General features: G+C 46.7%; 1 protein-coding gene across 1 annotated transcript in view; it reads left to right on the plus strand.

The window, feature by feature from the left end:
• The window catches only part of LOC141108706 (uncharacterized), a 71,110-nt gene extending 59,554 nt beyond the window's left edge, over positions 1-11,556 (plus strand). Inside the window, exons 8-9 of the mRNA XM_073600576.1 lie at positions 1,315-1,437; positions 11,284-11,556. Coding sequence (XP_073456677.1) covers positions 1,315-1,437; positions 11,284-11,358 — 198 coding nt within the window. The 3' untranslated portion in view covers positions 11,359-11,556. The remainder of the gene's footprint in view (positions 1-1,314; positions 1,438-11,283) is intronic.
• Positions 11,557-16,209: the final 4,653 nt, after the last annotated feature.

Genomic DNA, 16,209 nt, shown 5'->3' on the forward strand with positions numbered 1-16,209 from the left:
AGACGCTACCAGTTTAAAGTTACACAGGAGGTCCAGTGTAGAATTATTATTGCAATACACGATAATGCATTTCATTCATCAAACCCTCTAATCCCAAATTTTGGGTAAAATATAAAAGATGATATTGCGCCAATTAAATAGATACCTACCATGTCATGCGTTAACATGCTCTGAGACATACAATAAATAGCAGCTAGGCTCAAAATCAGTTTACTGAATCAGATCAGACAGTGATTGCGATTGGTTGCCAGAGGTTACAGTGTATAATTACCGCTCACTGAATGGTTACTAGAGTTTACAGCTAACATTTCGGCTCACTTGTTAGTTACTAGAGGTTACAGCACATGATTTCTGCTTGTTGATTGGTTGCTAGAGATTACTGTACATCAATACTGCTCACTGATTGGTTACTGCACATCATTACTGCTTACTGATTGGTTGCTAGAGGTTACAGCACATCATATCCTCACTGGCTGCACACCATGGACTGGACCTTGCTCACCTGTGCATCCCAAACTGTAATTCCTTCTCTGCCTGCCTCTGCACACCAAACACTACCCTCCCCCACTAATTTGCTTACCTTTGCAGAACAGGCTGATGGTAGGCTTAATGACCACAGTTGTAGGCAGGACTTTCAAGCATACCCCTTTATCTCCCCAGTGGTTAGCATTCAGTATAGGTGGTAGTGGATATGACCTCAGGGGGGCATGATATACATATGAATACCACCTCTGTTTACATAGAATGCTGCCGGCCTGCCACTATTTACATATGAATGCCGCTGCTATTTACATATCAATGCCGGTATTTACATGTAAACACAGGGTCTGCAGGTAAGTCATCTGTACACGACAACAAGACAGAGCTGGGCATCATTAATAACAGAACTTCACACTGAGATTTTAGGACACAGCATGAGACTAAAACCTCAAGGGACCAGGGAATTTAAACTGGGAAAGTTTGCAAGTATGAGGCAGCTGCTCTGGGCCCTACAACAATGACAGGGCCCAGGGCAGCTGCCCCTTTTGCCCTGCCTTAAAGACGGCCCTGTGCTCAGGCTGGTTATTCTAAATGTATTAGTAACACAGCTGCAAAGGGCAAGGTCACTACAAAACCCGAGCCTGTTTTTGTCCTGAAAAATGGTCCCCATTTTCTCTCTCTCTTTTTTTTTTTTTTTTTAAAGTAATTTTTACATTACTTTTAATAACTCCGGACTCCTAAAAAGAAAAGAGCAAAACTGTTGAGTTTAACTCTCAGTATAAATTGCTTGCCTGCCTTGGCTTGTAAATTTCAAATCTTCATCTTTGTTTTCAGGTTGATAGAATCCTTCTTGATGAGATACGAAAGAATGACTATAAATTCACCATCGTGGACTGCATGGATCTAGACAAAGGAACTGTAAACATTATTGAAGAGGGATCTGTACCTGTAACACAGGTAATGATAATTCCAAGGACAGCATGAAAGAAGGCAGGAGCCTTCTGAACATTTTGTAAAAAAAATGGAATCCATGAATTATAATTGGAAATTTCCATCCCATCTGTTCCTACCTGACTACTCCCGCAAAAGAGGAAGTTCCACTTTAAGGCCTCCCCCCCTCCTCTTTCCCAAATAGCACTTTTATTTGGAGGGGGTAGGCACCTGGTTTTGACAGGCACCCGCTCCCACTTCCGTTTGGATTGCCTATTATTCTGTTGTATGCTGACATCTAGTGGCAGTTTTGGGCCACTACAATATGTTTACTTAAGTAGTTTGGTATCTCCTTCCATTGTCCCCCCCCCCCCCCCGTTTAGTGCTAGTTAGTTCAGTTCTAGCTAGACCTGCCCCATTTCTTCCATGTTCCCTCAGTCAGCCTTAACAAGCCCATACATTAATCATTTTTTTTTTCTTTTCAACCAGCAGGCACAATATTATTAATAAGTGATTTGTTATCTCTCTATCTCCCCTCCTTTTTAGTGCTAGTCAGTTCGGTTCTCACTAGACCCTCCCCATTTCTTCCACATTCTGTCAGTCAGCCTTAACGAGTCCATACATTAATCAGTTTTTTTCGCAGATACTTTATGCTTACGCGTCCCTCCCTGTTTCTTCCACGTTTCCTTAGTCAGTCTTAAAGCAGAGCTACACCCTAAAGGGGAAGTCCCGCTTTAAGTCCCGCTTTAGGTGTAAATTTGCTGTCCCCTCAAAATAACTCAACACAGCCATTAATGTCTAAACCGCTGGCAACAAATGTGAGTACACCCCTAAAATGAAAAATGTCCAAATTGGGCCCAATTAGCTATTTTCCCTCCCCGGTGTCATGGGACTCGTTAGTTTTACAAGGTCTCAGGTGTGTTAAATTTGGTGTTATCGCTCTCGCTCTCTCATACTGGACACTGGAAGTTCAACATGGCACCTCATGGCAAAGAACTCTCTTAGGATCTCTCTTAGGGTCTGGAAAAAAGAATTGTTGCTCTACATAAAGGTGGCCTAGGCTATAGAAAGATTGCCAAGACCCTGAAACTGAGCTGCAGCACGGTGGCCAAGACCATACAGTGGTTTAACAGGACAGGTTCCACTCAGAACAGACCTCGCCATGGTTGACCAAAGAAGCTGAGGTCACGTGCTCAGCGTCATATCCAGAGGTTGTCTTTGGGAAATAGATGTATGAGTGCTGCCAGCATTGCTGCAGAGGTTGAAGGGGTGGGGGGGTCAGCCTGTCAGTGCTCAGACCATACACCGCACACTGCATCAAATTGGTCTGCATGGCTGTCGTCCCAGAAGGAAGCCTCTTCTAAAGATGATGCACAAGAAAGCCCACAAACAGTTTGCTGAAGACAAGCAGACTAAGGACATGGATTACTGGAACCATGTTCTGTGGTCTGATGAGACCAAGATAAACTTATTTGGTTCAGATGGTGTCAAGCGTGTGTGGCGGCAACCAGGTGAGGAGTACAAAGACAAGTGTGTCTTGTCTACAGTCAAGCATGGTGGTGGGAGTGTCATGGTCTGGGGCTGTATGAGTGCTGCCGGCACTAGGGAGCTACAGTTCATAGAGGGAACCATGAATGCCAACATGTACTGTGACATACTGAAGCAGATCATGATCCCCTCCCTTCAGAGACTGGGCTGCAGGGCAGTATTCCAACATAACGACCCCAAACACACCTCCAAGATGACCACTGCCTTGCTAAAGAAGCTGAGGGTAAAGGCGATGGACTGGCCAAGCATGTCTCCAGACCTAAACCCTATTGAACATCTGTGGGGAATCCTCAAACGGAAGCTGGAGGAGCTCAAGGTCTCTAACATCCACCAGCTCTGTGATGTCCTCATGAAGGAGTGGAAGAGGACTCCAGTGGCAACCTGTGAAGCTCCGGTGAACTCCATGCCCAAGAGGGTTAAGGCAGTGCTGGAAAATAATGGTGGCCACACAAAATATTGACACTTTGGACCCAATTTGGACATTTTCACTTAGGGGTGTACTCACTTTTGTTGCTAGCGGTTTAGACATTAATGGCTGTGTGTTGAGTTATTTTGAGGGGACAGCAAATTTACACTGTTATACAAGCTGTACACTCACTACTTTACATTGTAGCAAAGTGTCATTTCTTCAGTGTTATCACATGAAAAGATAGAAGAAAATATTTACAAAAATGTGAGGGGGACTAATTGTCTTATGTCGACTCTACTGAGCAAATAGTCCCGTATGTTGTCTGTTAGCAGCGCTGAGCAAGTAAGAGCAACCAATCATACGTTAGCGGTGACAGAGTCTATGGGTACATGTAAACCAGTGTACATGTATCCTGATGGGGAGATGTTTAATCAACAGTGGGCACCGTTGATGATCATACTGGTGGTGAACTGAAAGTGAAGATATCGTAGTACATTACCACTTCTGGGTCGCGGATAGATGCCGTCAGATACTTCGGAGGTGGTGCGTGCCTTCCACTGTCTTCTGCTCCCACTGGATGCTCATAACATCAAGATAATGTCATTCAAAAGAGCGCTGTCTTGACGGGTCAGGTGAAAGTCCATAAGTGTGCACCTAAGGTTTTTCCCTTATGATAGCCTTGACCTATCGTTCATGTTCCATCCCTCGGTGTGTGGGCCCACAATCCCCTATGGGGGATGACGCCATAGCATGAAGTCCGGACGGAACTGACGTCAACGCGTTTCACATTAAAGGGGTGTGTAGCTTCATCTGGACCTTCCCGGGGGATTGATGTCAGCCTGACTGCCACGTTCAGCAATTGCTGGATATCCTATATTGGTGGATGGCCAGGCAGACATCAATTTCCTTTGCGTCCGGACGCCATTGTTTGTCATTTTGTTATAGGTTGTCTTGTCCCCCAGTCTGACGTTGCTCCGACTGACCCCTTGAGGCCAGCCAGCAATCTACCTAAGGGTAGTTCAGCAATTAGTTTATACTTTTTTATCTACATGTTTTATCGTTGTACCGCATAAATACGTTTTTGATTATAGACTTATAATGTGTATTGCTCTTCAGTAAGCCCCATCTTTCAATTGGATTTAGGTCTGGACTTTGACTGAGCCATTGTAACACATGAATATGCTTTGATCGAAACCATTCCATTGTAGCTCTGGCTGTATGTTTAGTCATTGTCCTGCTGGAAGGTGAACCCAGTGTCAAGTCTTTTGCAGACCGACAGGTTTTCATCTAAGATTGTCCTGTATTTGGCTCCATCCATCTTCCCATCAACTCTGACCAGCTTCCCTGTCCCTGCTGAAGAAAAGCATCCCCACCACATGATGCTGCCACCACCATGTTTCACGGTGGGGATGGGGTGTTCAGGGTGATGTGCAGTGTTAGTTTTCCGCCACACATAGGGTTTTGATTTTAGGCCCAAAAGTTAAATTTTGGTCTCATCTGACCAGAGCACCTTCTTCCACATGTTTGCTGTGTCCTCCACATGGCTTCTCGCAAACTGCAGATAGGACTTCTTATGACTTTCTTTCACCAATGTCTTTCTTCTTGTCACTCTTCCATAAAGGTCAGATTTGTGGAGAACACGACTAATAGTTGTCCTGTGGACAGATTCTCCCACCTGAGCTGTGGATCTCTGCAGCTCCTCCAGAGTTACCATGGACCTCTTGGCTCTTCTCTGATTAATGCTCTCCTTGCCCGGCCGGTCAGTTTAGGTGGACGGCCATGTCTTGGTAGGTTTGCAGTTGTGCCATACGCTTTCCATTTTCGGATGATGGATTGAACAGTGTTCGTGAGACGTTTTAAAGCTTGGGATATTTTTTATAACCTAACCCTGCTTTATACTTCTCCACAACTTTATCCCTGACCTGTCTGGTGTGTTCCTTGGCCTTCATGATGCTGTTTGTTTATTAAGATTCTCTAACAAACCTCTGAGGGCTTCACAGAACAGTTGTATTTATACTGAGATTAAATTACACACAGGTGGACTCTTTTTACTAATTAGGTGACTTCTGAAGGCAATTGGTTCCACTAGATTTTAGTTAGGGGTATCAGAGTAAAGGGGGGCTGAATACAAATGCACACCACACTTTTCACATATTTGTTTGTAAAAGATGTTGAAAACCATTTATCATTTTCCTTCTACTTCACAATGTGCCACTTTGTGTTGGTCTATCACATAAAATCCCAATAAAATACATTTACGTTTTTGGTTGTAACCTGACAAAATGTGGAAAATTTCAAGGGGTATGAATACTTTTTCAAAGCACTATAGATGAGTTCCCCAGTCTGCTGCTTCTCCTTTACTGTCCAATTACAGGGCTGGGGGAGGGACGAAACCTGTAAGTTTTAGTGCACCGCAGCAGAGAAAAATCATGTCCCCTGCCCTGCCAAGACAGGGCCATGGTGAGGTGGCGGAGCAGTATAAATCTCCGGATTGGATGGACAGAAATGCACATTTGCCTACACACAATGGATTTCAGCCTATATAGGAAATCGATCGGTAAGCCTTACATACAAGGAGAGGTAAAATAGATTTTAGATGACTAAAATGATTCAAAATGATTCCCACAATTGTAGAATACGGGGGATGGAGGGGGAGGGGGTGGCGGCCAAATAAAGTTGTTACTATAAAGGCAGATTCTGACATTTAGTTACTTGGCAGCCGAGTGCGGAGAGGTGTTCCTAGTAGCCCAATTTTCTTCGGCGTCTCAGATGCTGGCATGGAGGAGAAAATCATTACTGCTACAATGGAGCAATTATTAGCTTGTCAATAGGGGATTGGCAACGCATTTCAGAACCATAATAAAATCTTTTCACTGCAGAAAATGAATGTACGCTGTTTCGCGCTTGCGGTTTGGCCAACCCCCCCCCCCCCCAACTACCTTCATACTGCAGCAAGAACATATTTTAATACATTTTGAGAGATAGCTGCCAGGTCCATCCCTGTGTGTAACACCTGGCTGGTTCCAGTCCACCAGTATTAGGTATTGTTATAGATGGGAGCCCCAGTGCTCTGTGCACCGTGTATCACAAACAACTCCCATCATTCCAACTACTTCCCACCCGGGCCGATTCTGACATTTCTGAAATGTAAAAATCATAATTTTTTTTTTTTTTTTGCTAGAAAATTACTCAAAACCCCTCCAAACATTCTATATGTTTTGTAAGCAGAGGTCCTACAGAATAAAATGGTGGGCATTGCAATTTTTTTTTATGTCATACGGTATTTATGCAGCGAATTTTACATGGACTGCGGCAGGGCGGCCGCTCTGTGCCAGATGACATACCTAGTCCGTGATATGACACTTCCTGGGTCTGTGGCGCATGCGCGTGCCGCCGGCGACCCGCTCTCGCTGTGATTTGACACAGCGGGAGCCAATCGGCGGGTCCGGCAGGACATCGGGTCCGCGATCCGCGACCACCCCATGAACATGAACTGCGGCCGGGCGGTTGCTCTGTGCCAGATGACATACCTAGTACGTGATCTGACACTTCCGGGTCTAGGGCACGTGCGCGTGCCACCGGCAACCCGCTCTCGCTGTGATTTGACACAGCGGGAGCCAATCAGCGGGTCCGTGAGCCGCTACCACCCCATGCACATGGACTGCGGCCTGCGGGTGGGTGGCCGGGCGGCCGCTCTGTGCCAGATGACATATCTAGTACGTGATCTGACACTTCCGGGTCTGGGGTGTGTGGCGGCGGACATCGGGTCCATGACCCGCGACCACCCCATGCACATGGACTGCGGCCAGGCGGTCCTTCTGTGCCAGATGACATACCTAGTCCGTGATCTGACACTTCCTGGGTCTGGGGCGCGTACCCGCTCTCGCTGTGATTTGACACAGTGGGAGCCAATCAGCGGGTCCGGCAGGACATTGGACCCGCGACCACCCCATGCACATGGACTGCAGCCGGGAGGCCGGGAGGCCACTCTGTGCCAGATGACATACCTAGTACGTGACATCGGGTCCATGACCACCCCATGCACATGGACTGTGGCCGGGCGGCCGCTCTGTGCCAGATCACGTACCTAGTACGTGATCTGACACTTCCGGGTCTGGGGCGCGTGCCGCCGGCGGCCCACTCTCGCTGTGGTTTGACACAGCGGGAGCCAATCAGCGGGTCCGGTGGACATCGGGTCCGGCGGACATCGGGTCCGCGACCCGCAACCACCCCATGCACATGGACTGCGGCCGGGCGTTTGCTCTGTACCAGATGACATACCTAGTACATGATCTGACACTTCCGGGTCTGGGGCGAGTGCCACCGGCGACCCGCTTTTGCTGTGATTTGACACAGCGGGAGCCAATCAGCGGGTCTGGCGGACATCGGGTCTGCGACCCGTGACCACCCCACACACATGTACTGCAGCAGGGCGGCCGCTTTGTGCCAGATCACGTACCTAATATATGATCTGACACTTTCGGGTCTGCGGCGCGTGCTGCCGGAGAGCCGCTCTTGCTGTGGTTTGACACAGCGGGAGCCAATCAGCGGGTCCGGCGGACATCGGGTCTGGGACCCGTGACCACCCCACACACATGTACTGCAGCAGGGTGGCCGCTTTGTGCCAGATCACGTACCTAGTACGTGATCCAACACTTCCGGGTCTGGGGCGCGTGCCGCCGGCGACCCGCTCTTGCTGTGGTTTGACACAGCGGGAGCCAATCGGCGGGTCCGGCAGGACATCTGGTCCGCGACCATCCCATGCACATTGACTGCGGCCGGGCGGTCACTCTGTGGCAGATGACATACCTAGTACATGATCTGACACTTCCGGGTCTGGGGCTCGTGCCGCCGGCGACCCGCTCAAACCACAGTGGGAGCCAATCAGTGGGTCAGGCGGACATCGGGTCCGCGACCCGCGACCACCCCACACACATGGACTGCAGCAGGGCGGCCGCTTTGTGCCAGATCACGTACCTAATATATGATCTGACACTTTCGGGTCTGCGGCGCGTGCCGCCGGAGAGCCGCTCTTGCTGTGGTTTGACACAGCGGGAGCCAATCAGCGGGTCCGGCGGACATCGGGTCTGGGACCCGTGACCACCCCACACACATGTACTGCAGCAGGGCGGCCGCTTTGTGCCAGATCACGTACCTAGTACGTGATCCAACACTTCCGGGTCTGGGGCGCGTGCTGCCGGCGACCCGCTCTTGCTGTGGTTTGACACAGCGGGAGCCAATCGGCGGGTCCGGCAGGACATCGGGTCCGCGACCCGCGACCATCCCATGCACATTGACTGCGGCCGGGCGGTCACTCTGTGCCAGATGACATACCTAGTACATGATCTGACACTTCCGGGTCTGGGGCTCGTGCCGCCGGCGACCTGCTAAAACCACAGCGGGAGCCAATCAGTGGGTCCGGCGAACATCGAGTCCGCGACCACCCCACACACATGGACTGCAGCAGGGAGGCCGCTCTGTGCCAGATCACGTACCTTGTTTCCATCTTCCTTGTTTAGATGGACTTATTTTAATTACTCCCAATTGGAGCGTACCGATTTAATCAATATTTTATCATTTTTATATTATGGAGACACACATCAATGAGTTTGGTTTTTATCTTTATCCTTGCCTACAATATGAACTTACATGTTACCATGTTGTGTCATTATCATGTTATCAATTTGTATGAAATAAACTTTATGTACTTTATCTATTAGTTTTGTGACGTACTATTATGTAACATATGTGGTTCTTATCAATTATGTACTACCCACCCGACACACCCTGTCGTGCTATCTCCTTGGCTGCATGATTCATATAAAGTCCCTCATTCTCCCCCCTTTTTCCAATACCTCATTATGGCCAATAGATGGAGCTGACAATCATATGAAACAATCGTGTTAGGCAAAGTACAGGGATAATTTTTTTTACGACTGGATGAATGCTTATGACTTTCGTCCAGTGAATACCATCCAATATAATAAAGACACTGCTCCAGGTCAGCCCCCCTCTGTACTACCCCCCCCCCCCGTTCTATAAGATTCCATCAATACAGAGAAATCACGGCTACAACAGGCAGGGAACAGTGTTGACGTGTTTCACGCTACATTCCCTTACTCATGTCAGCTCCATCTAGTGGAGAAATCACGGCTACAACAGGCAGGGAACAGTGTTGACGCGTTTCACACTACATTCCCTTACTCATGTCAGCTCCATCTAGTGGAGAAATCACGACTACAAGAGGCAGGGAACAGTGTTGATGTGTTTCACGCTACATTCCCTTACTCATGTCAGCTCCATCTAGTAGAGAAATCATGGCTACAACAGGCAGGGAACAGTGTTGACATGTTTCACACTACATTTGCTTACTCATGTCAGCTCCATATAGTGGAGAAATCACAGCTACAACAAGCAGGGAATAGTGTTGATGAGTTTCACGCTACATTCGTTTAGTTATGTCAGCTCCGTCTAGTGGAGAAATCACGGCCACAACAGGCAAGGAACAGTGTTGACGCGTTTCACGCTACATTCGCTTACTCATGTCAGCTCCATCTAGTGGCCATAATGTTTTCCTGATTGAGGTATTTCAATTATCATAGGAAAGAATCATATTAGACAAAGCACAAGAATAATTATTACTATTACAATTCAGCAAATGATTATGACAGTCATTCAGTGAATATTTTATAAAAAGACCCCCATATAATAAAAATAAATATATTAAAAATATATATTGCTTATAAATATAAGCAATAAAAACCTGACAGGGGCTTTAAACCTTCCCTATTCAGATCTAAAAGTATATCTCATGTTTAACATGTATATGGTTTGCCATCCTGGTTCCTCCCTCCCTCCTTCATCAACATGCCGATGACATTTTTTTTTTATAAAACATCTCTTGCTCATCACATACCTTATTGTCGACACAATGACGTCATCACCGGGTCTCTGTGCTTCTCTATGCAATGCACAGATCATGGCTGGTGGAAGGGGCTGTACATAGCTTCCTGCCTCAGTGCTGCTTCCAGCAGCCCTCTTGCATTGGGCTAGCTCTTGGGAGGAGTTATGCAAATATCAAAATTGCTGGCTGGGTGTCAGTCTGGGGGAGTGGGTGTTCTTAGGCAGGCTGCATTTGCATGAAGACTGCCCACATGTGATGCTGAGCCTCCACGATTGAACAGAAATCCAATAAATGAAAGGGGCGGAGCCAGGAACGCTCAGGCTGGGAAGGAAAGGAGTAGCCAAGAATTGAGGCGGGCTCTATCTGACTTGCTGCACAGTGGCGGGCCGTCCACAAGGGGCACCGCCCCACTAATCCATGCGCCCGGCCCCTAATCTACATGCAGGGCGCCGGACGCGTGGATTTTAATGTATTTTTTTTTTTTTTAAGCACATGATTAGAGCCTGAGGCTTTAATTGGCTTAAAAAATGGGTGGGCTCGGGACGCAAAGCTCTGTGCCCAGTTGTGTGACAATAGTGAAATAATATTCGCTATTGTCTTTCTGATTCTCCTCCTGGCCAATAAGGAAGCGAGTCCTGAGACCTGATTGGCCAGGGAGTCTTAGGACCCACTTCCTGTATGGCCGGGGGGGGAGAAGCAACGGCCCCAGAGCGAGGAGGAGCAGCCCTACCCCGGATCCTTGTCATCTGCCTCCTAAGGTAAGAAGGTCTCTGATTGCTGCCTTCCTGTCTGTCTCCCATTGGGGGGGGTGATGGCGTTGGTTGGGCACCAGCTCAATATTTTTTTTGAAGGTCAGATTTAAATACAACGATAGGAGAGAACGCTCCCTGAACATAATGATGTTGAAATTCAGAGAAAATAAACCCTTCCTATGGAGAGAATAAACTATTGGATGGAAATTAAAGTGACACCTTCATATTCCTGACACCTCTGTTCTTTCATTGATCTGTAGGTCATGGATGTGCTGCACACTGTCATTACAAGAGAAGAAAATTACATCAGCGCTGCAAATTCGGTCCGTTTATGAGCGGCCATTATGCCGGAGATCGTTATTGGGTCGCCTGTCAGCGGACGGCTTAATGGAGATGAAGACTTCTTAAGTGACACTAATTAAATGGACATCCATTTCCTCTTATCGGCGACACGGAGAAGTGGAACACATCGACATTTCCTTTTAAATCTATTTATGACCAAATCAGTTCATGCTTTATTTATTATTATTAATTAAAATCTTATTTAAAAAAAAAATGATTGTTGCTTCTACTATGTAATATTGTTTGTTTTATATTTATGTTTGTTTTGTGTCTTTATTTATTTTAGTTGTTGTGTCAATATACTTAAATATAGAATGTATACAGGAAGGTTTTTATGGGATTTTAACGGTGCCATAAACACGATAGAGCCATACGTTTATATATAAAAGCACATTTTTATTCATACAAAGTTAAAATTATTGTTGGTATAAAAATAGAGAGCAACTTGTCCTTTGGTTGTGTCACACAGACAATAATTTTCTTTTTTCTTTTCACAAAAGCGGTGACGATAGAGTTTCTATCCTGACATGTTTCGCCACTAAGAACTTCCCTGGGGGGATTTTTTTACACAGTCACCAATACAGTCTCTCAGTGACAGGGGCCAACAAAGCAATGCAGAAAACACAGGGGGCGCCGTGCAGTCACAGAGGGCACACAAAGACCAAGATCACAAGTTCACAGCCAAACACAGGCTTGCAGTGTTGTATAGCAGTATATGGTCACCCTCAGAATACCTTCTGTGGCCGCACGGTGCCCCCTTTGTTTTCTGCATTGCTTTGTTGGCCCCTGTCCGAAAGCACTGGGAGACTGTTCTGGTGACTATCTAAAAAATCCCCAGAGGAAGCTCTTAGTGGCGAAACATGTCGGGATGGACACTCTATTGTCACTGCTTTTGTGAAAGAAAGAAGAAAATAATTGACTGTGTGACAGCAACTTGTCTTTTTGGTTGTGTCACAGACAATTATATTCTTTTTTCTTTCACAAAAGCTGTGACGATGGAGTGTGTATCCCGACATGTTTAGCCACTAAGGGCTTCCTCAGGGGATTTTTTTTAAATAGTCACCAGAACAGTCTCCCAGTGCTTCCGGACAGGGGCCAACAAAGCAAGTCAGAAAACACAGGGGGCACCGTGCGGCCAGAGAGGGCACAAAAAGACCAAGATCACAAGTTGCTCATGTAGAAATAGCCGAGGGTGCCAGATTGAGATACTGGTTATCAAAAAACAGCCAAACACAGGCTTGCAGTGTTGTATAGCAGTATATGGTCACCCTCAGAATACCTTCTGTGGCCGCACGGTGCCCCCTTTGTTTTCTGCATGCTTTGTCAACCCCTGTCCGAAAGCACTGGGAGACTGTTCTGGTGACTATCTAAAAAATCCCCCGAGGAAGCCCTTAGTGGCGAAACATGTCAGGATAGACACTCTATCGTCACCACTTTTGTGAAAGAAAGAAGAAAATAATTGTCTGTGTGACAGCAACTTGTCTTTTTGGTTGTGTCACAGACAATTTTTTTTTTTTTTTCTGTTACAAAAGCGGTGACGATAGAGTGTCTATCCCGACATTTTTTACCACTAAGGGCTTCCTCAGGGCATTTTTTTAGATAGTCACCAGAACAGTCTCCCAGTGCTTCTGGATGGGGGCCAACAAAGCAATGCTGAAAACACAGGGGGCACCATGTGGCCAGAGAGGGCACACAAAGACCAAGATCACAAGTTACTCATGTAGAAATAGCCGAGGGTGCCAGTTTGAGATACTGGTTATCAAAAAACAGCCAAACACAGGCTTGCAGTGTTGTATATCAGTATATGGTCACCCTCGGAATACCTTCTGGGGCCGCACAGCGCCCCCCCCCTGTGTTTTCTGCATTGCTTTGTTGGCCCCTGTCTGAAAGCACTGAGAGACTGTTCTGGTGACTATCTAAAAAATCCCCCGATGAAGCCCTTAGTGACAAAACATGTCGGGAGAAACACTCTATCATCACTGCTTTTGTGAAAGAAAAAATAAAATCATTGTCTGACACAACCAAAAATACAAGTTGCTCTCTTTATTTTTATACCAACAATAATTGTAACTTTGTATGAATAAAAATGTGCTTTTTATATATAAACTTATGGCTCTATCGTGTTTATGGCACCGTTAAAATCCCATAAAAAAAAACCTTCCTGTATATATTCTTTATCTAGGAATGTTGGTGCATTGTTTGAGTTTGTCACTAATCCATACCACAACCTATCTTTGAATATAGACAACAAAATCGAAATGACAGTTGCAGTCCTTTAACCCCTTCCCACCAAGCTGTGGCGTCCCTTTTAGGCTCCCTTCAGACTTTCACGATTTGGAATCAAGGGCGGAATGGCAGCGATAGTAAATCACATGGCAATCGGTACAAAAAGCTTAAAGCGCATTTTGGGTGCCACTCATTCTAAATGTCACCCCAAACGCAGTGAATATAGACAACAAAATCGAAATGACAGTTGCAGTCTTTTAACCCCTTCCCACCAAGCTGCGGCGTCCCTTTCAGGCTTCGCTCACACTTTGGAATCAAGGGCGGAATGGAATTGCGATTTTGAATCGCGTGGCAATTGGTGCAAAAAGCCTACGGCGCATTTGGGTGTCGCTCAACGTGCATTTGGGTGCCACTCATTCTAAATGACACCCCAAACATGGCGCAATTTGACTGCGACTGTCGCGGCAAAATGCGACTTTAAAAATCGCCGTTAGCTTTTCGCCTAAAAGGGACAGGAGCTTCTTTTGGGCAACAAAGGCGCAAAGAACAGCCCCTTCAACTGAATGGGCTGCCATATGCGTGACACACGGAATCGCGTGAAAATTGACCGCACAAAATCGTGAGCGGGAACACATATAGTGCGAATGGAGACTAACTGGGGTATTACATCTGTGTGTGGTGGGTAAGGTTTGCCTGATCCTGTGGCCACTGTGATTGGCTTTAGTTCTAATTTAAATGCGACAGTGGCAATTTGGAACTGTGCCCAGTGTTTCCAAATCGCGGGAAAACAAGCGACGTGCGTTTGGGTGCTATTAATTCTTAACGGGAGCAAAGACGCAGTGCAATTTTGCCTGCGATCGACGTGTGACAATATGTACAGAAATTGCCGCAAAACACGCAGGAAAAATGCACCCTGGCATGGGGCCAAAAATTCGGTCTATAGGGCAGCCCATTCAAAAGTTTTATTTTGAATTTGGCGCAGGCGTTGTACGCTGTGGCGCATTTTAAATCTCCCTAAATTTGCGCCCAAGTCGCTTTCAAGTCCAAAAGTGTTGCAGATGCTTCAGAAATTTAGGGCAACACATTCACCAAGGGGATTGTCACCAGAAAAGTGGCACAGCAGCTTTATTAAATTCCCCTAGCTGGTCACAAATGTTTTTTGTCCTGGTGATGAGTCTGAAGTGTGGCACAGCAGAGACGGGAGACACGCCAAAAACAGAATCCCAGCCAAGTCCCACAGAAGAAACATCTGCTGGAAAGAAACCACTGGGCAGCTCCCGCCATCTCTTTTTGAAGCCACTCCAATTTTGGGAAGAGTTTTTTTACGTAGTTCAGTAGAATATCCCCGCTCAAATAAAAGCCAAGGATAGACAGGGGCAGCATAAAGGGGAAGCCTGGGCAAAAAAAAAAAATCAAACATACTAAACCACCTCAATACCGGGCACTTTCACCCCCTTCCTGCCCAGGCCATTTTTCAGCTTTCTGTGCTGTCGTACTTTGAATGACAATTGCGTGGTCATGCAACACTGTACGTAAATGAATTTTTTATAATTTTCTTCACACAAATAGAGCTTTCTTTTGGTGGTATTTAATCACTGTTGGGTTTTTTCTTATTTACAAAAAAAAAGAAAAAAGAATGAAAATTAAAAAAAAAAAAAAAAAAAAGGTTTTCTTAATTTCTGTCCGTAAATATTGTAAATAAGTAATTTTTCTCCTTCACTGATGTGTGCTGATGAGGCGGCACTGATGGGCACTGATGAGGTGGCACTTATGGGCACTGATGAGGAGGGAGGCATTATGCCGCACCGATGGGCACTGATGTGCGGCACTGATGAGCACTGATCGGTGGCACAGGTGGGCACTAATAGGTGACACTGGGGACTGATTGGCAGCACGGATAGGCAGTACTGATGGGCGGCACTAATGGGCGTCACTGATGGGCAGCACTGATGAGCAGGCACTGGTGGGCACTAAAAGGCAGGACTGACTGGCACCAGTAATGGCCATTGATTTGTGTCACTGATGGGCACTTATGGGCACTGATTGGTGGCACTCATGGGCATTGATTGGTGGCACTCATGGGCACTGATTGGTGGCACTTCTGGTGCTTTACTGTAATCAGGGCACTGATGATCAGTGCCCTGATTACCTGTCCTGTTCTCCCCTGCACAGAGATGCTGCTGATCGGCACTCTTCGCCACACTCTCTTTCAGTGTGAATCGAGGAGAGACAATTACTGGCACTTCCGTATTTACATGTGACCGGCTGAGACTGGACACAGCCGATCACATGGTTAAAGTGCCGCGTCAGCGGCTCTATACAGAGATCGGGGTCGTGCCGTGTTCTAGCAACACAGCTATTCTGGTGCGCCGTCATACGACGTCCACCCAGAACGAGAGCCGTACCGTCCCTCCGTCATTTGACGGTGGGCGGGCGGCAAGTGGTTAATGCACAGTATATCTGCAATACATCTCCTTCCCGTATTTTATTATTTTGAAATGCTGCTACCCTACAACAAAAACACCTGTTGATCCTGCCAAAAATCCAGTGAACACAAGTTCCTGTTGGAGCTCACACAAAAAACCTCCATGACTAGGCCCCGAGGGCGGGGCAAAACG

The sequence above is a fragment of the Aquarana catesbeiana genome, linkage group LG09 (assembly GCF_042186555.1).
Source record: "Aquarana catesbeiana isolate 2022-GZ linkage group LG09, ASM4218655v1, whole genome shotgun sequence".
Classification (NCBI taxonomy): domain Eukaryota; kingdom Metazoa; phylum Chordata; class Amphibia; order Anura; family Ranidae; genus Aquarana; species Aquarana catesbeiana.